General features: G+C 45.2%; 2 protein-coding genes across 2 annotated transcripts in view; both read left to right on the top strand.

Annotated features, from left to right (window-relative positions):
• The first annotated feature begins 467 nt into the window (after window positions 1-467).
• On the top strand, window positions 468-5,633 carry batf (basic leucine zipper transcription factor, ATF-like). Its single transcript, XM_068724548.1, has 3 exons — window positions 468-831; window positions 1,835-1,939; window positions 4,744-5,633. Exons 1-3 carry the CDS (start codon window positions 769-771, stop codon window positions 4,948-4,950), a joined length of 375 nt encoding a protein of 124 aa, XP_068580649.1. The 5' UTR covers window positions 468-768; the 3' UTR covers window positions 4,951-5,633.
• Window positions 5,634-6,061: 428 nt separating this feature from the next.
• The window catches only part of flvcr2b (FLVCR choline and putative heme transporter 2b), a 15,400-nt gene continuing 546 nt past the window's right edge, over window positions 6,062-20,915 (top strand). The window contains exons 1-10 of the mRNA XM_068724512.1: window positions 6,062-7,186; window positions 10,384-10,525; window positions 13,223-13,363; window positions 14,126-14,193; window positions 14,556-14,659; window positions 15,206-15,316; window positions 16,544-16,649; window positions 17,172-17,283; window positions 18,544-18,599; window positions 20,079-20,230. Of these exons, the coding sequence (XP_068580613.1) occupies window positions 6,593-7,186; window positions 10,384-10,525; window positions 13,223-13,363; window positions 14,126-14,193; window positions 14,556-14,659; window positions 15,206-15,316; window positions 16,544-16,649; window positions 17,172-17,283; window positions 18,544-18,599; window positions 20,079-20,165 (1,521 nt within the window). The 5' untranslated portion in view covers window positions 6,062-6,592 and the 3' untranslated portion in view covers window positions 20,166-20,230. The remainder of the gene's footprint in view (window positions 7,187-10,383; window positions 10,526-13,222; window positions 13,364-14,125; window positions 14,194-14,555; window positions 14,660-15,205; window positions 15,317-16,543; window positions 16,650-17,171; window positions 17,284-18,543; window positions 18,600-20,078; window positions 20,231-20,915) is intronic.

Here is a 20,915-nt window from a genome sequence, read left to right as displayed (position 1 = left end):
AAGCTTTAGGATGTGCTGTCCCTTGAGGATTTGATCGAAACATATCATTTTTGGCTGCTAAAAAAAAAGAAAAGAGGAAGAGGGAATGCCCCCGATGTCTCAAACCCTTCGTCACCATCGACAAACAAAGTTGCAGTTTGGTCAATATCAGGTCTTTTAGGAGAAAGTTAGTTTCTTCTATTTTGATTCTGCTGCTACCAAACATTAAGTTCTACATACATTTTGTCTTTACATACAGTCAGCTAGGTAAGTAGGTCATATCCACCACATGTGTATTTAAAATGCTACTCAAACCCCCCAACACGTTCTTTTTCTGGAGTTTACAAAATGACCTTATGTGCTTCAACTTTCCATCAGACATGTGACTTCCAGTCTAATGCAACTTACCCAGATTCTTACCAGAAGCCACATCAGATACAGCTAATTTGGCAGACAGCTAGTCTCACAGTGTGTGTGTGTGTGTGTGTGTGTGTGTGTGTGTGTGTGTCAGAGAGAGAGAGAGAGAGTGAGAGAGAGAGAGAGAGAGAGAGATGAAGTGAGAGAGCGTGAGCGAGAGAGTGAAAGAGAAGGAGGAGTGACAGAAAGGGAAAGAAAAGAGGGAAGAAAGAGACTCATTAAGCCAAGTTCTTCTCAGCACTCGTTCTGCTACACAGACTCTCTCTCTTTCTCTCACACACACACACACACACACACACACAACACACACACACTAAAGAATACAAAGCAGAAGTGGAGAAGGACACACGGTTTCAGTCGCCGCGGTTGGCTATGGCTCAGGGCTCTGACAGCAATGACACAAGTTACAAGTCCCCATCACCTGGAAGCAGGCCGGTAAGTGAGCTCCTCCATCTGCTTTCTCTACGATGTACCCGAGTTTACTGGTTATCATTCTGTTTACACTGAAGATCTACAGATTAGATGCTGTGAATCAAACACTCCGTGTTTCTCCTGAGTGTGTGGCTGGATGCAGTGTGTGATACATGTGTAGTGGGCAGCAGCAGCAGCAGCAGCCTTTTCAAAGAGGCACTACTTCTTCGGTCTTTGTCGGCTCTTTTCACAGTTTCTCAGGAAGGTTTCACATGCACACATGGGCTGCAGCCGTGACTCGCCTCAAGTGTAGGCTTTCGTGAATTGCAAAATGTATCACTCGTCCAAGTTGTGGGAATCCTTTGTTTTAGCAAGTCTCTCAGAGCGTGAGTGATCGGAGCTGTTGGGAACAGACAGCGTGTTGAGCGGCGTGTTATCACTGTACAGCTTTCTGCACGTGAGCCTTGATCCACATGTGCCAGCCTCTCACTGCTGCTCATTCTCTGCTCCAGCATTGTTCAAATAAAACTTACACATGCTGCTGTTTTTTTTAGACAAGTTACAAGCTCGGAGCCTCACTTGGATGTGGGTAAAGGAATCTTCTGAAGCATCAGTTGTTGTTTTGTTTTGTTTTTTCGGCAAGGCTTTAACGGACAGTTCAGAAGACGTTAGATCATGAATTTGTAACCTCTTTGATGTACAACTGACGCAGTATTTTGAAAGGGATTAGTTATTACGATACTAAGAGAATGGAGTGTTCAGGACATGAAACAGGGTGTGCGTTATACCTCACCGATGACTCAGCCCTTCACATTAGGTGTAAACCTTGGCCTGTCTTCTGTCAAACTGCCATTGAAACAGACAACGCCTCCATTTCACACATGAGCCCCACCAGCAACAGGCAGTGACACGATCAGTCTGATCTTCACTTTCTCAGGTTCAGGAACATCTCCCTCTCTCAGCTGTTTGCCTCTTGGTGTTGATGTCACTGCACACAGATTAACCGTCGACATTTGTGTTTTGTCAGAGCTCCTCGGATGACGCGAAGAAGGTGATGCGGCGAGAGAAGAACCGGATCGCTGCTCAGAAGAGCAGGATGAGGCAAACCCAGAAGGCTGACACCCTGCACTTGGTGAGGAGGCTTCTCTCTGCGACACACACACCACTCTTACTCAAAGGCAACACCATTTAACACCGACTTCTACTCATTAAGACATTCGCCACAGAGGCACAAGCAAACCAACAGAAGATAAAGATAAAGTATGCAACATATTTAGCAAAGATGGAACACTGGAGGATTACTCTGAATACACAAGCCTTATTTCTGGCTCCAAAAGCCATCGTTTTGTCAAAGCTTTATTGTACTGCGACGCTGGTTACAAGTCAGACTCTATGGGTTCAAACTGAAGGATGTTTAGCAGCATTGGTTCGGGTTCCCTTCCAAAGTGCTGTACAGGGTCGTGATGTTTCTGCAGCCAACCGATCGACTGATCAACAGCCTCTGGGAATGGCTTCGTACTATATTTACCAAACGCTACCTGACCATGTGGCGATGTGTCATGGCTTCTGTTGGGCTGCCCACTTGGGCGCTGCTCTGTGTGTTTGCAGAAGCTTAAGGAATAAATTAGCACGTGTGGGCAATCAGTCACAGAATCCAGCACCAGAGACCGCGGCGCTGAATATGATGACAGAAGGGTGTTCGGCCGGCTACTTTGTCTGTTGCCCCCATTACTGTTTTTGTGCAGCTCGTTTTTCACATGACAGTCGGTGGTCAGCGTCGTTTCAGCTTTTACTCGTTTGACTCAAGAGGAGTCTTTTATTGAGCAAAATCATCAAAACGAGTGCAGGCGTTCCACAGGTCTTCTTCTACGTATGTGTGCAGCAGGTCTACGAAACACAATGACCTCTCAGCTAATGGTGCAACTCTCTCACGGTTTCCTTTATCACCTGATAGCTCTACATGCTGTCACTGCATATTTATTGCAACATGCCGACTACATGTGTGACTTCCTCGCCGATTTGATTTGTGTTGTACTTCACTCTGTTTTCAGAGCAGCTGTTTCTGCGAACTTCGTCCGATAAACTTAAGAGATTTTGGCCTCCAGAAAACCCACAGCAGTAAATACGGAGCTCTGAATACATGAGAACCCGGTGAAGTGTTCAACATCAACCTGCTCAGAGGCTGTCAGTCACAGAGAGCTACAGGGGACCACAGAACACATTCTGTGGTTTCGCTGTCATCGTCTCACTAGATAAACAGGAAGGCGAATTTTCCCTCTCTGTGACACCGTGCTATATTTCCTGTTTCTTTGGTAGTATTTTTTTCTTCTGTGTAAATTGCACATCGTGGGCAGGAGGGGAGAAAAGGCAGTCACTTCTTGTAAAGCTCTGATAGCAGTGGGCTGTATTTGGCTAAGTGACGCATGTACATGGGGTTTGCCCAAAGGTGCTGTGACAGTAAGGACCCACAGCTCAGAGTTCTAATCTTTCGGCCACGCTGTGATGACCTTTTCATTAACCAAGTGGAAGGTTTTCTCCCCCTGCTAGACCCACGCCAAAAAGTTTTCTTTCTCGCACACAGTCTTGCTCTACTTTTATGATCGCTGTGAGAGCTTGTTTTGGAAAATCAACTTTCATCATCTAACTTTTGAGATTGTGACGCTTTGTGAGCAGCAGGCAGTTTCTGTTTGAATCAGCGTTCGTAGGGTTGATGTCGAAGGACGATGCACTTTTATAACATGTTTAACTTTACATTACAATAACGCAGCTAAGGAAACGTTAGACATGCTGGAGACGTAAAAGTTAAACGTTTCACTACGACAGTGAAAATACTTCTATTAATTAGGTTATGGTGTTGTTCTGGTAATGCAAAGCAACAACACATCATGGAACATTGTGTGGAGTAGTTTCAGGGTAACCACAGGTGTAATTAATAACATTATGGCACTGGTCCATTAAGGTGGGCGGGGTCCTGGTACTGTACTTCCTGGCTTACACTAAATAGAATTGGACAATAATTCATTTTTTCACTTCACCTGTGTTTACCTGCTATGACATGTACACATGTCTGCTGTGTAAAGAGCCTGTTTCAACTGCGTTACCTGCTGGTTTTAAGGTCACTGGACAAATAAAAAGATCAAATGTTTTAGACAATTTAAAAGTACATTTAGCTCATTTTACTTCCAAATACTTTCAAAAGACGACACGTGTTTTATTTACTCTTGAACAACATGTTTCCTGGCATGATCAGTCTTCAAGTAGCAGGTGTGCAAAATATAGAAATGTCCTTACTTATAAAATGCAGAATGTGCTTTTGACAGACTCATGTTGAACATCATGTCTACAGAACATTGGTGCTTTGAGTCAAGGACTAAAGCCAGCCTGCTAACATGCTTACAATGGCAATGCTAAGACGCTAACGCTTATCATTCATAGTTTATGAAGTTCACCAGCAGGCTCACGTGTGCTGGTGAACACAGAGCACAGCTGAAGCGGATGGTTAAGGCATCAGTTTTTCTGGTATTTGATCTCAAACTAACATGTTGCACAGATTCAAACTTTGGCCAGAAGATGGAACTAGACAACAAAGTCAGAGGATCAGCAAAGTCAATACAAGTTAGACGTTACTGTGGAGAAAAGTCAGCCTCGTGATGGTGCTAGATTCAAAGTCAGGGATCATCAAAGTCTAGGATCCAACGTCTGTTAATCTAAATCAGTCTGGACCGAAGCTGAGGACCAACCCACAGACAGACAGACTTTCATATTTAAATACATTCATATGTTCAGGGGTCAAATATACTTTAATTTGTGGTTAAAGCATTAAAATATGCAAACAAATAATTGTATGGGAACAAGATATAATACTGCTTTTATGTCATTCGCACACCTAACCTCATAGTCACTAATAAACCAACATTGTGTCCCGTGTGGCTGCAGGAGAGTGAGAACCTGGAGAAGGAGAACGCTGCCCTGAGGAAGGAGGTGAAGCAGCTGACGGAGGAGGCCAAGTATCTGTCCAATGTGCTGAGCAGCCACGAGCCTCTGTGCACCGGCCTGGCTCCTCAGACCCCCGACCTCCTCTACCCTCCTCACCACGGCAGCTACCACCACCAGCACATCACCGTGCCACACTACCAGCACTGACCCGATCGACTACCGAGGCGGCCGAGGACGTGCTGCGAACTGACGACTGACCTCAGTGGAGAGACAGACTGCCTGGAGATGTGTCTATAAATGTTAGTCATTGTTCTAAAATGTGAACATTGACATGACCAGCCACTGCGTCCGCCAATCACCGACAGTACGGAGCCTCAACTGTCACAAGCAGTGTTCAAAACTATTTATTTTGCTCGTGCTCATCTCTCTGCTTTCCCCTGATTAATATCGGTGATCTGTATGTGAACGTCAAATGGCTCGACGGGTAGAGTTATCAACCAGTCTATGTTTACATTGGGAGAAGATGAACAACCTCCTGTTTGTTCAGGTGACTCAGGCGGTACCGTTGTTTTTGTACATTTTTAGTGTGGTGGAGAGAACCTTTTGCCATCCTGTCATGTTTTACTTTCTGGTGTTTATGAATGTGTTTCAGTGTGGAAATGTAGATCGATGATGCTCAGGAGATTTTGACAGATTTGATTGTGGACAAAGAGAATGTAAAGTCGAGATCCCTGTTATGTACCATAAAAGACTCGTCTGTCCAGTGGGGAATGAATGGGCATGCAATGGGTCTCGACATGTGTACTGGTGACAACGCTGATGTGGGACAAGACCCAGCAACATATATTTATTAAATGTGATGCCATTCAGGCGATCATTTCTGACCTCCACGCGGTTGTCATTCATGCAGTGTTGTGTCTTTGTCTGGGGCAGCAGAGTGATTAAAGGCTGCACTGGGGCTGATAACAGGGGACACGTGACCATCCACCGTCATGTTTTATCCTCTGATGAGGGAATCCCTAGATGGCGCTGTTCACCAGCTGATGAAGTTAAAGTAGCCCACGCTGAGCACACAACAAACGTTCGTTCTGCCCTGAGTGGGGATGAAGTAAGTTCTGTTCTTGAACACAACTGAGGCGTTCATGGCATTCACCTTATTGTAATAATTCCATAATTATAAGTGGGCAAAATAAATAACCTGATATGTGCAATGTCTGTTAAACTGGGAAGTAGTTGTGATCATATTAAGGGGCGTGTTTTACAAATTCCACTACAGAGTTTATATGTGAGAGTGTGGTCGAGGTTGAAGTCCGTTGCGAGGCGTCGGATGAGCGATATCTCGGTGCTGCAGGCTGCTCAGATACCACAGAGGACACTTCTTCTAACTCCGCCCTGGTTTCAACGATTCCTTTCAATCCCAAGGCGGTTCTAGGTCCGGGTGGAGAGGGTCACAGAGGCGCGCTGACACGTGTGAACACACGGAAGCTCCGTACTGAAAGGATCACAATCAGTGTTGCTCTGTCACTCTAATGTATTGAACTTCCACAGGCCGACAGTCCGACTGCGGAGCTAACTTTGAACCGGGAGGAACGTTGGAGAGCCTTCCCTACTCGCTTAGTGCGTGTTGTGGAGCTTTGGAACAGCCGGTGATTAGTTTGAACTTCTTCTCTTAAATGAAAACATGGAGTTGTAGGTCTGTGTGTCGTTAACAGATCGGACAGCTGGAAGTGAAGCACTTCCCATGAAACAGCGCATTTCAGCCACGTTCTGCTGACTCGTTGTGTTGAACCCCGCAGTAGTTGAGTGGGACGTTTGTACTCCATGAGTATATTTAGCAGACTGCTTCACGATGAGCGAGGAACCAGCGGGGCCGTTGGAAGACGCTACACTTGACGCGGATCAATCTAAGACGGATTTGGAGAACCATGTCAAGCCGGAGGCGGGTGACGCGGCGCCGTTCGCCGACGATCCGAGTCAGCTGGACGGCCGCGAAGCGCTGCGACCCACCCGCCTGTACAAGCGGCGCTGGATGATTGTCCTCCTGTTCAGCTCCTATTCTCTGTGCAACTCCTTCCAGTGGATCCAGTACGGCATCATCAACAACATTTTCATGAAGTTCTACGACGTGGACGCCTTCACCATAGACTGGATGTCCATGATCTACATGCTGACGTACATTCCCTTCATCTTCCCGGTGACCTGGCTGCTGGACAAAAAGGGGCTCCGGGTCATCGCGCTGGTGGCCACTGCGCTCAACTGTGCCGGCACATGGATCAAAGTGGCCAGCGTCAAACCCAACCTGTTCGCCGTCACCTTTCTGGGTCAGCTGTGCTGCTCCTTCGCGCAGGTCTTCATCCTCGGGATGCCGTCGAGAATCGCGTCAGTGTGGTTCGGTTCAGGGGAAGTGTCCACCGCCTGCTCCATCGGAGTATTCGGGAACCAGGTAAGGCTGAGTCAGTCAATAGGCCAAGATATCTCTTCACCTACTTCATCACCTATTAAACGTTATGCAACAGCCCCATCAACCAGCGATCATGCGGACAAATCCAGATCTATTTGGAACGTTTGCGTAATTACGCACGTTCAGGCGCCCAAGCCACAGCATTGCTACAGTGGCAGCATGCAAGAAGTGACAACCAGTGTTGATTGATTCAATCCTACCTTTTCATGAAGACAGTGTAATTGTAACGGAGACAGAGATGAAGATCACAGTGTATCTAATGCGATACACACATTAAACAGATCTATCCACACATCGACTGAGTCAGTTCACTGTCACTCATCATTTACCAGCATTAAACAGAGAGGAGGAGGCTCAGGAACAGCCTCTCTGAAGCTTGTCCTCAGGTCAAACCTTTGTCTGCTTCCCTCCTTCATGGTGAACACAGAAAATAAACCCAAACAAGATGTCTGTGAGAAACAAACTAACAAACACATTTGTGTAAATCACTAACATATAATAGTGGGAGTTAAAAGGCAGCAGGGGAATCATCAAATTGAAAGAGACTGAAAGTCTAAGTCTATAAGATGTGAGCCGATCCAGATGCCCCCAGGTCCCTCTGCTGCTCCACACATGTGGGTCCTGGTCCAGGGAACTCCAGAACGAGATTTGGAAAAATGACGAAACTTTGGAGGGCCATCGAATCTGAGCATGTTTTTTACGTCTTCAAACATTGTGTGATAGCAGAAAAACGAGGGCAGAGTCTTGTAGTGTGTCCAAACACTGACCGGTACGGCTGAACGTGTTGCAGTTCATCATTTATCCACGTTAAACACGCAGTGCGGTGGGACGTTACCCGCTGACGGTGACTTGTGAGGGTCACTTCACATACTTCACTCATCTCCACTGTATCCACACACACAGTAGTAACTGTTATTGTGTTTCTCTGCTTAAATTAGAAGCAGCAGGGCATTTTTAAAATCCACTGGAGCAGCCAATTAAAATAACGGCATCGTGCCGCTGTTAATGTGAACTCTCAGCATCATATGTAACACCACACAAACAACACTTGAGTCAACTTCCAACAGTAAAATGTCACTGAGACGTCATCGCTTGGTGCTGGATGATCAGCTGTGTGTAACCCGGAGTGTGAACTGTGTTTTTGGGTTTTTGGACGTAGTTTTAAGAAGTAAGAACACTTTGTGGGCTTTCTGAAGGACATCTCAGGAGCATGTTGTCGACTACAAGTCCTCTGGGTTCTACTTGTGATCTGAGTGTATTCAACACTTCGGTCTTCAGACAGGTTCATCAGAACCTTCCTTCATACTATGCACTGACTCCTCCAGACAGCCAGACTACTGGGAGATGATTGACCGGACTAGATATCGTGCATCTGAACAAAGAGGCCTCAGTCTGGTGATGTCATAGGTCATTTTATTGCATCCTTACTGCCTTCATATCAGCATATGTCATCATATTAGTCTCTTCAATGGTCTTTATGAAGTAATATAAGTCAAAGTAAGACATACCTCAAAGACATTACACTATGCTATTGCTGCTTGTAACAAAATAATTTCCCCTCGCGGGATCAATAAAGTTAGTATCTATCTATCTATCTAAAAAGTTATCATTTTCTAAACAACGTCAGACTGTTAAACTCGACACAATGATTGGAGGACAGAAATACTCTAGTTATTATATTATATCCTCTCAACAGCACAGAGATCTGTAGCTGATCAATAACAAAGACTGTTGTTAGAATCACACAATCATTCAACCAGTTAGCCTGGTTTAAACAGATACATGCGTCTGCTTCTTTGTTTTCTGGGGAGGCAATACAAGGTCTGAGTGTTCCTACATTAACGTCACATGACGGGACTGAAGGTGATAAATATGTGGACATGTGGTATGGAGGCTCAATGCCATCCCATGCAGTCGAGTTGTGGATCAGGACAGTACTAACTCCAGCTGTGCTCGCTCTCTGAGAAAACAACACTTTCAGCTTCAGGCAGTTTGCTCGCAGAGCAGCAAGCTCCGAAACCTCAAGACCTCTCACCCCTCACGCTCCAGGGGCCCACTTCAGGACAGTTCAAATGCCACAAAACAATACTTTGAAAGACAACCATGAAAATTCTGAACTCTGTGGTGAAGAATGGCCGTGGTCCAAGGCTGCAAAGAATCCCGCTCTGAGCCTGGCTTCGATGCAGTGGACTCCAGGACCTTTGGGCCGAGCCATCTCCATTGGCTCCCCGTTGGACTCCGAGCCTTCGCAGAGTGACCGGGCAGAGCTGGTCCCCGAGGCTGAGACCAAACTTTACCGGCGTCGCTGGTCCATGCTGTTTCTCTTCAGCGCCGTCTCAGCCAGCAATGCCTTCATGTGGCTTCAGTACGGCATTATCAGCAACATCTTCATGCGCTTCTACAGCATTGACTCTCTGGCCGTCGACTGGCTGTCCATGATCTACCTGCTCACCTACGTTCCTCTCATTGTGCCCGTCCTGTGGCTACTGGAGAGCAGGGGACTCCGGGACGTTGTCCTCGTCGGGTCGGCCTTTAACTGCATTGGTGCTTGGATTAAGATCGGTAGCGCCGGTCCCAATCTGTTCCCGGTCACCTTGTTTGGCCAGTGTGTGTGCTCAGTAGCGACCGTGTTCGTCCTTGGTATTCCTTCTCACCTCGCCTCAGTGTGGTTTGGAGAGAAAGAGGTTTCCACGGCTTGTTCCATCGGAGTTGTGGGAAACCAGGTCTGTCTGAATGTGTCCTCTAAAAGCAGGGTCCACATAGTGAGGCAGCTGTCTGTAGATGACGCAGCTCTGCTGGATGCCAGAGTCACAGGACTTCTAGTGTCTTGGTGCGAGAGTCCAGAGAACCTTGTGTTAACTGTTTGCTGAAACCTGTTTCAGTTGTAGCAGAGCTTGCCTTAGAGGATGTCAGTTGATTGTTACGTTCATACTGCTCCCAGCTACCTTTAAGACCAGCTGGGTCATAAAGTTATTAAATGTATAGTTAAACTAAATAATCACTTTAATTGTTGTCAAAACAAGCAATACTAGCCCCTAAATACCTGTTGTACCACTCAGTCACTATGTATGATGCATCCTGATGCATCCTTGATTTGATATTCCTCATGAAGCGATAATGTGTGCTCACTTCTAAACTGTTGTCTGTAAATCCTGTTCCATGTGTTGATCGTCTTCTAGCTGGGTATCGCCATCGGGTTCCTCGTTCCGCCCATCCTGGTGCCGAACGTGGACGACATGGACGAGCTGGCTCACCACATCAGCATCATGTTCTACATCACAGCAGGAGTGGCTACCTTCCTCTTCATCCTTGTTGTCTGTGGTAAGACTCGTCATGTAGCGCATAAAGGCTTTGTCCACAATACACAACTATTGTTTCCTTACTTCTTCTAGTGTTCTGTAGCCATGCAGACAGCGCCGGGTATCTTAAGCCCTCTGCAGATGAGACTGAAACGTTCTGCATGACTAGACACCCTGAATAGTTTCAGTTTTTGGATTTACATAAAAATCTAGATTAACTGGATTTAAATGCTATTTTAAAACCGATGTCACAGTTCCGTGTAACCGCAGATTTGTTTTTGTGAATGGATAGAGAGGTGAGATGAAGCAGTCAGTGAAGCAGTCAAGTGAAACGAGTCAAAGATGACATCACCTCGGTCCACTCTCCCACAGTTGATCCTGTCCCTCAGAAACATGCTCGGACCTGTTCGTGTGCTTTGTCCGGGCCTTTTCCTTATTCAGTGGATCCTCCTCACGATGGTTTTAATTTACAGCAGACTTCCACTCCGACAAGAAGCGCCATTCAGTGGACAAGAAAAGTGCTGACTTGCATGGTCGCGCCAACACAAAGCCCTCCCTGAAGGGAAATTCACAAAATAGAAGCTATTGTGAGACGGGAACAGGCACAGAAGTGAGTGCTTCAGTCTGAAGAACAGGGATATCTTATCAAGGATATGTTTGTTAGAGATATATTAGAAATAGAGGATCTATGATGACAAAAAAGGAACTTTTGACAGACGTGACGAGCAGGATGTGAGTTCCTGTCTGCTTTAGATCTGCTGCCGGTGCATTTTGACCCTCATGTCTGTTCTTATTAAAGACTAGAATCATAGGGAGGGACATTAGTCAGAATTAATCCTGGCCAAGATGGCATCTCAAAAGTTTTACCACAGAAAAAACAAAACAGCAAAAATTAAACACAGACTAATTGCATCAATCAAAGAATGTTCATTCAATGTTAGGGAGCAGCTCATATTATCATGATGTAAAATAATCAAATGTCTCTGCAGAGTGAAATTACGAAGGAGGTTGTACGTCTGTGTTGCTCTTCTCTAGAGGACAGGAGGCTGGGTCTGGGTAGTTGTAAGAGAGGAGGAAGAAGTTTCATGAAAAAGCTGTTGTGTCGGGGGGGGGGGGGGGCTGTACCCGTAAACGTTCTGCATTCAGAAACACAAAGCATGCTTGTGAAGGCATTCCATAGTGGCACCATGTACAGCTTTCAGACAAGCCGCCAGTGTTGTTTGTTTCCAGAGGAAGACGGATAGATATTATAACTCCTCCCTCTTTTGCTCATGTGATGGATCCTATTGGGCGGTGGATGTGACTTTTGCTTCTCTTAGTTGCTCCAGCGAGGTAATTCTCACCAGCTGGCCACAGCGGTTTCATGATGTGACACATATACTCACACACACACAGCGCACCCTCACGCATGCATGCAAGATGCCATGTGTGAGGGCTGTCCTGCTGGCAGGGCCATCTGTGGCGCTGAGGGCCGGTGAGTCAGCAGCGCCGACAGCCCCAGGATCCAGAGAGGAGAGAAGACGTTTGACTGCTACCTTCATCAGAGGAAGATCTGAGTGGATCTGGTTGGCTGAATCAGGGGAGGTACCGGGCTGGTAAAGCACAAACCATTTTAACAAATGTGCAGTATTTGAATAAAACTTAATTTCCAAGCATTTCTTTTTAATTACAACGACATGCAGTAAAGATCTTTAATAACCCAGAGAGTCGTCTGTCTGGATTAGTGAGACCTGGTTACTGAACACAAACTCTCAAGTCTGATTTGGAAACGATTTGGTTCAAGAACACAAAGACGGACATCTGTATTTCCTCACGTATTTCCTGAAGGCAGCAGGAAAAGGGAAAGCGGTCCCGTCACAGTTGTCGGTGTGTGGAGCTTAACGTGTCCAGCTGTGTCTGAATGCGTCCTGCTCCAAGGCTTCCCTGGGCTCCATGTCCCTCACACTCAGTTTGTTCCCTTCTGTCCTTGTGTGAAGTGGAGAAACATGATGTCCAACAGCAACCTTGATGTTCCCAACATTCCCCTTTTTAGAATGTGGCTCCAAAGTGAGAAGACATCTATGATTTGAACTACAACTCTTTAGGTTTCGCCAAAATGCTGACAAAATAATAACCGTTAAATATGCAGCATGTTTGCCAATAATATACCAGGACATGTATGGCTGCCTATAGTTTTACCTTATGTCCTACATGGATACATGACATATTGTTTTGTGCAGCAGTTTCTTCCTGACTGTTTGCTCATGGCTGACCTCCCTGTTCCCCTGTGACCTGCATTATAATGTGTATGCTGTGTGTAGGGTTAGGGGTAAGGGTGGTCTAGACCCTGTAGGGTTAGGGGTTAGGGTGGTCTAGACCCTGTAGGGTTAGGGTGGTCTAGACCCTGTAGGGTTAGGGGTTAGGGTGGTCTAGACCCTGTAGGGATTAGGGGTTAGGGTGGTCTAGACCCTGTAGGGTTAGGGTGGTCTAGACCCTGTGGGGTTAGGGTGGTCTAGACCCTGTGGGGTTAGGGTGGTCTAGACCCTGTAGGGTTAGGGTTAGAGTGGTCTAGACCCTGTAGGGTTAGGGTGGTCTAGACCCTGTAGGGTTAGGGGTTAGGGTGGTCTAGACCCTGTAGGGTTAGGGTTAGGGTGGTCTAGACCCTGTAGGGTTAGGGTTTTGCAGCTGCTGTTGTGTGTTCACTGCATTAAACGTTGGTTGTGGTCTCTCCGTGTGTCAGTCTTCCAGGAGCGTCCTAAACTTCCTCCGACTCAGGCCCAGGCCACCGCTCGCAGCATCCCACCAGAGCACTACTCCTACAGCGCCTCCATCCTGAGGCTTCTCCGAAACAGACCCTTCATCCTCCTCATCATCACTTACGGTCAGTCGTCACCTCTCCCTCAGTGATAGCAGCTCGTTGGTTTGTGTTTGTCTGTTATAAGGTGCTGAGCAGGGACTGTAATCTAAAGTAGTCCTTCACAAAGACGTAGTTATATATTGACTCATGTATGTACTTATACTTACAGTATATATGTATTGTCTTATGTATTTATTCCAGGGTTTATTTCATAGCCCTATTTATTTATGTATATTTATTTATCTATAAATGACATCCCATAGTTGAACAACAAACTGATTTTGAAGAAAGCCTCAACACGCCCTGCAGCTTATCAAATCAAAAAATGTCATAAAAGAGTGAATGTGTCCCTCTGAGGTTTAAAGTTTACTTATAGTCTGACAATGTTTAACAAATAATCGATGTGACCTGAAGGTCAAACATCTCCTGAAGGTAAAGGTCTCTGAGATATGAAGTCAGTTTCTGTCCAGCGTGTCACAGCGACTGAGTCCAGCAGCTGTGAGCAGTTTAAGGAAGTCTGTCGACCTCGACCTCATGTGACACATTTCATGTGACTAGAGTTAGTGTGTTATTGGTGCGTGTGTCTCTGTCCTGCTGTCTCTCTGCATATGATTTTTTGGATAACAGTTCCATGTTTTTCAGTTATTTGTATCATTTAGGAGTGAAAGTCTTTTGTAAAGTGAAGTGAAAGGGAAGTCCGCTCAGTGATTCCTTAACTTAGTGTTGTTGTTTCTTAAAAAGATGTTGTTGTCCTGCACACTTTGTTTGACTTCCCTTCCATCACAGGTCTGAACGTGGGTTGTTTCTACGCTGTTGGCACCCTGCTGAACCGCATGATCATCGAGCACTACCCTGTAAGTCCTGTCTGCTGTGGATAGACACGAGGGATAGGGCTGCCTCTGCATTACTATCTACTATTACCCAAAACCCTCGGTACACAAACCACAAGTTGACGTTTCAGGACTTGAAAAACTGGTTCAACTGTTATATTTTGCATTGCAAATATTTTCTCTATGGAAGTATCGATACAGAATGCTGCTAAATATGAGTTTATGGAAGGATGTTGGCTTCTGAAGCTTTTGATTTGATTTGACTCTCATGTCAGCATGTTTTGATGATAAATGTGACACCAGGTTAATGTAGAACCTCACTTTAATTCTCTTTCCTTGTGAGGCCATCAGGTCACTAACATGTCCTGTCTCCCTGGACCCTTTAGGGGGAAGAGGTGAATGCTGGGAGGATTGGCCTCACCATTGTCATTGCGGGGATGGTCGGCTCCCTCATCTGCGGCATTTGGTTGGACAAAACTAAAACCTACAAGTAAGTAACTGAAGGACAGTTTAGTCTCCAGTGTTGGGAATCGAGAACGTTCACAGAGGGAGTCCAAGGTGTTTTTGACATGATTTTATCCGACGTCACGCAGCTCCACCGACGTCTGTTCTTTTCTGCTCATCGTCGCTATGCCTGTCATCTCACTGCAGGTCTTGTTTAGTGTGTGTGTGTGTGTGTGTGTGTGTGTGTGTGTGTGTGTGTGTGTGTGTGTGTGTGTGTGTGTGTGTGTCGGCTGTCAGGACTGTCTGTTGATCCAGGTGCAGCCTGCTGCTCCAGCAGCGGTCTTACTGACCTTGTGACAGCAGTGTCCATCCTCTGGGGCTTCACTCAACCTTACAAGAGTTTTGTTCTGCAAAAAGGAGAATGGGAAGCTGGCTTTGTTGTCTAATCCACAGATTTGATTTACTGTCATACATGTTTTAATTAGTGGCTGTGGTTATGTTGAGTTTTAAGGTAGAATGCAGCAGTACTCTGAATATATATATATTCATGATAATGGATTCTATGCTCATTGTTGTTCATGTGTTCCTCCAGGCAGACGACCCTCTCAGTGTACTTCATGTCTCTGGTGGGGATGATCGTCTACGCTTCTACACTCAATCTGGGACACCTCTGGGTGGTCTTCATCACCGCTGGAGCTCTTGGGTATTTTTCATTCATTCTTTCTTTTTGGGGTCTAGAAGTACTATGATCTAAGGATGTTTTTGTTGTACACTTCATTTGTTCAGTCAAGGAACAGAAAACCGAAATAATTAAAACGTAAAGATTACCAGCGTCACAGTCTCGTGGGTACAATGCATTCAAATGAAGGTCGTAGAGCTACTATGAATTCCATCTTTAGAAGTGAAAAAGATCCACAAGTTAGTTAAAAGCAGATCTTGTTGCCAGGAGGACTTAACCTTTATGTGGCCGTTGTGAAGTCATTACACCTGTTCAGCGGCACCGTTTGGTCTTCCACATTGGGCTCGCCATTTCTGTCAAGGCCACACATTCATACCACACATTCATACCACACATTCATACCACACATTCATACCACACATTCATGCCACACATTCATGCCACACATTCATACCACACATTGTACTTCATTCATGTGACTCAGGCTGAACTGTCAGACTCAAACACAAAGAAAAGCTCAATTGTTAATGGAGACTAAATGAGCTCCAGCTAGCTCCACATTCCTGCTGGAATTCACTTCATGAAGTCAGCATTTCTGGTCCAGTGTATACAAGCATTGTCCTGAGTATCTTCCATGTCTTTTTGTTTTTGATAAGAATCTCTATTCCTCTATGCATCACTAGCTCATCCCTTCCTGTTGATGGACATACAACCTCACATACGACTGATCTGTGTTCTTATTATCAAAGAACGCTCGTAGGCAGAGGCAGCGTGTGTAAATGTGACTATAACTACAGTATGAACTGACACAGGCGGAGGTGTTCTGCTGCTGTTGCCATGTAAGAACCTTGTCTTTGAGTTTCACTTGTCATCACCTCAGTGGAAGGACCTGTTGTTCCTGCACGGCTTCACCATTAAACCGTAGAGAAGTTCCTTAGTCTTACAATCCTGAGAGGACATGGACATTCAGTAGGTCCACAGTTTGAATGCAAGTTATTATGAAGAGGGAGAGGCAAGCGACATCACTGGACAGAGTCTGTATAGGAGGTGTGTTGTTGCATGAATCCATTAATGTAACCCATTCATGCAAAATATATTGGAATTAGATCAATATAGTACAAGAAATGTTGTGATTTAGCAGAAAACAAGAGGTTGAATCAGCTTCTATATTATTAACAATGATGTTTATTGTGCTGCTAAATACTGTGTGTGTGTGTGTGTGTGTGTGTGTGTGTGTGTGTGTGTGTCCAGGTTCTTCATGACGGGCTACCTGCCGCTGGGCTTTGAGTTTGCGGTCGAGCTGACGTACCCCGAGTCAGAGGGAACCTCGTCTGGACTCCTCAACTGTTCAGCTCAGGTGCAGCTCAATGACTCGGTGTCACTGAAGACATAATGGTGCAGAAAAGCCCAACGAGATTTGCTTTTTACTGCTTGTACAGAAATGAGGGAGTCATTTGCCTTCTTTCACCTGAACAGTCACTCGGTACCATTGCAGGTTCCTAAAGAGACCTGGCTCCATGCATGAAAACAATACATAGCTCAAAAACTAACACAAATACTAACAATAACGGTCTGCAGATGAGATTGTTCCTTGCAGACCTGGGACCAGTTTCACCAAATCTGCAACATGCAACAGACAAACATCATTCTTGTTTCAGAGTGAGAATTTATGAATTATGACACTACCAGCATTCACAAATCACGTCTGTGAAACAGCGCTGAGTAGCTGATTGCAGGAACAGCACTTTTCTGCTGAGCGATAAAGTGTAGCGATGAAGCGCTTCAGAGAACATTTGTTTTGCACAAAGCGTTCCTTTATTGCGGTGCATGCAAGCGTCGGCTGTGTTCCTAACTATTGCATTGTGTTCTGCATGCGCAGGTGTTTGGCATTATTTTCACCATCTGCCAGGGGAAGATCATCGACGGCTTCGGCACACTGGCGGGAAACATCTTCCTCTGTGTTTTTCTTCTAATCGGCACAATAATGACCGGTAAGACCTTTCTGACTGAAACACATGCTGAGTAGAGTGACGGCAGCTACCCACGTCACGTCACGTGCAGCAATGCCTGACAATTCTTTGTTCATCACTGTTTCTGTCACGAAAAAGTTGAATTCCAAGAATGCAGAAGACGATTACTGTGTAACTTGAGGGACTGTTAAGGTTGAATGCTGTGATGCAGACAGACTGTTACTTCATGACAAGTGTCTCCTGTTGTTTCATGTACTTAACAAATGATTATGTCCCCTGTGTACAGAAGGTGAGTTTACGTTAGGAGCGCCCTAGGGATAGGATTTCTGAAATTATAATTAAACAAGTTACAGTTTGTGAAGAGAGGGAGTGTTTCCACAGGCCTCTAGTTATTCCCTCTGTCCTCCTCACGGTTTTAGTAAAGCTCGACGCAGACGTTTCTAGAAGAACGAGAGCCTTGAAAACATTGTTATTCATTGACGGAATAATGGAAAACTTTGCATCGCTCAGAAAAGTAATCAACAGACAGTCGGAAGCGCCGCACATGAGCACCGACCTACAAACAGCAGTGTTCAGGTGTCAGATGTGAGACTTCATGCCTCGGTTGTCACCTCAGGCAATAAAAAGCCACTAAGATCTTTTTTCAGGGCCCATTTAGTGGTTTATGAGCAATGTATAACTTTTGTTAAAGATTCAGTAGCCACTGAAACAATACACATTGTGCATACTAGAAAAACCCCGCAAGACATTCAGTGTTAATGTCACTTCCTCCCCACAAAGGCCAGCAGACTGACTCGCTGTCTCTTGTAACTTGCTCAGCATTAGACGTATGAGTGGACTTCTTCCTGTGGTCGTCATGCCAGCTTCAAGGAAAAGAGCAGCTTTGTGAGAAAGTCACAACTGAACTCGCACTTCTATGATCTGTTGGTGTTCCAGAGTCCTCTGTGCAGTACTGGCTCTCTGTGATGCATTCAGTCACAAAGGTTATTGTTGGGAAACGTTCTGCTTTGGTGGAAATTGATGTTAAAGGTTAACCAAGCTGTTTTCATAATTTTGCAATGCAAAGTTTAAGAGTGAGTTAGGATGCATGTTCTGTGTTAGACATACTGTATTTTATGTATTTTTAAGGTGTTTTACTTTACACTGCAATGTGTCTGTGCACAAGAGCCCCCTACTGGACAGTCACCGTTATTAAATAATTAGTATTTATCTTTTGATTACACTTTCTGTGGCATGGTCTCATGCAGGCTGTACCTGTTCTCTGTCTTCACTTCTCTGCAGGCTTCATTAAGTCTGATCTGCGGAGACAAAAGGCAAACCTGATGGCCAAAGCAGCAGTAAGTGTTGAAGCGAGATGTGGTGGATACTGAAGTGGAACAATAGTGGTGGTAGCATAATTAAAGAAGCCATTTTTTCATGACTTTGACATCTCAAGGCAGGAAACGCACAGGTGTGAATAATATAATCAATGATGGCTGAATTCCATTTAGCTGCTTCAGTTTCATTGCCGGGTTCTCAGAACTTCCCAGACATTTGAATGGACAGAGCCGTTGTTCATTTTATTAGTAAAACCTGTGCTTTTCCTACTGACCAGTCAAAGTCCCTGCAGTGAAAAAGGCCCATGTGTCGTGTGTTTGCATGTCATGTGTTTGCATGTCATGTGTTTGCATGTCATGTGTTTGCATGTCATGTGTTTGCATGTCATGTGTTTGTGTGCAGCAGTCAGTCACATGTGTTGTCTTGTGCTGCTCCAGAAATAACTTGCTCCGCTCCCTATTGTGTCTATATTTGTGTTGTTGTTGAGTCGGCCTTCACGCCCGCCCCAGTCTAACATTCATATATTGGTGAATATGGACCGATACTGCTGCTCTGCCTCTGCTGCACGTTGGGCTCTTTTCATCTTTCTCAGTCTCCTGCATTTGATAAAACAGAGCATGCATCTGCTTGCATGTTAAAAAAAAATGCTGAACTAACAAATATCTTAGGAGCTTATTGAATTTGTCTGGACCAGCGATGAATGCTTCATCACTGTTCTGTACCTGCTGTTCTTCACCCACGCTGTCTCAGTTCTTTCCTAATGCATGTCTTTCTAATCCACCACCACTGAATGATTGTTGGAAACAGAACCTGCAATGCTGCCCTCAGGAGGTGACATGATCATGGACAATATTGTCATTATTTATGCCTGTGTGAGTCTCCAAGGTCCGTGGTGAAGTTACTCATGAGGAAACCAGAAACTCAAATTCCTCACATCCAATGAAAACCTGCAGAGAGGAGCAGAGAGGATGTGCTCAAACAGAGAGAAGTCAGATGATCGATGCCGCTCACGTATCTGTCTGTTAAACACTGAGCTACTGTAGAGCCAGGAGACGCTCAGCTCAGCTCAGCTCAGCTCAGCTCAGCTCAGCTTAAAGAGTAGAAGCAGGGGAAACGGCTAGTCTGAACACAAGCCACCTACCAACATCCCTAAAGCTCAGCAGTTATTATATTATATCTTGTTTGTTTAATCTGTACAAATACGCAGGTGTTCAGAGGAAAAATACCACTTAGTGCTTTCTCAACTTCTCTCAGAAATCAAACATATTTCACAAAATGTTGAACTATTCCTTTAAGCAATACATCCAAGCTGGATTCTACTGAACTTCAAGAATGATTTCAAAGTGACTTTACTCGATTATAAGATAGAAAAGAAGGGATTCCTTCAAGCGTGGTTCAGTAAGGGTAGATCAAATTCTGTCACAGCAACTTCACCCTGGACTGGAGACTCACGCCTCTGTGAGCGCTGAATGAGAAGTGATGGGCAGCTGTTGTTCTAGGCGGAGGGGCGGATGCCGGAACAAGACTACGGAGCCACGGCGCTAATCTTCCAGCCGGAGACTCCTCCTTCAAAGCCCGATCAATAAATCTTTCTGCTTCCACAAAAAAACCAATCTCCTCAAATCTTAGTTCACCACGCAAATGCTCAAAGGTAGGCGCACAGAGCCATCGGCTCACACTGTCGGGAATCACCGACACCCACTGCTCACCCTCCACTGTCACTGTCTCTCACTCTGTTTCTTAAGATCACGCTGAATTCAATTCACACAATGATTCCACTTGGCCTGTTTCAGAGGCTTAGATTTGAAACTACGTCTTCATGTATAAAACCACACTCTTATTTATTCATGTGCTGTTTAGTAATGTAAAGCACAGGTGTAAATGAATGAATGAATGAATGAATGATGGCTGACTTCACTTCAGCTGGTAGAAAACAAACCTTTAGGACTGGAAGCTTAAGAGAAGAGCAACATGTGAAGGTGATTAAACCTTAAACTGCTTGAGAAGTGCAGGACAGCTATTAGCCTCAGCCAGCCTTACAGGAGCAGCTTCAGCCATTGACCTGATCATTTTGGTCCTATCTCTGGTCCTTACGTCCATCAGTCTATCAGTCTATCAGTAACCTGAAGCAACAGCCGTACACATGTACAGGTGAGATGATGTGAAGAGGATCATCTGGGCTCTTTTCACTCTCATCTTATCTTCATCTTTTTTGTACAGAATGTTTGTAGCAATATGTATATAAAGGTTGTCTATAAAGATTGAGCAGCTGAACACATGTTGGGGTTTTAATATGGGTGTCACAGACTCGACCACCAATCAACTTAAAATCTACA

The sequence above is a fragment of the Cebidichthys violaceus genome, unplaced genomic scaffold (genome assembly GCF_023349555.1).
Source record: "Cebidichthys violaceus isolate CVI_PGR_0920_01 unplaced genomic scaffold, fCebVio1.0.p SCAF_31, whole genome shotgun sequence".
Classification (NCBI taxonomy): Eukaryota; Metazoa; Chordata; class Actinopteri; order Perciformes; family Stichaeidae; genus Cebidichthys; species Cebidichthys violaceus.
This window is presented reverse-complemented; position numbering and strand designations above follow the sequence as displayed.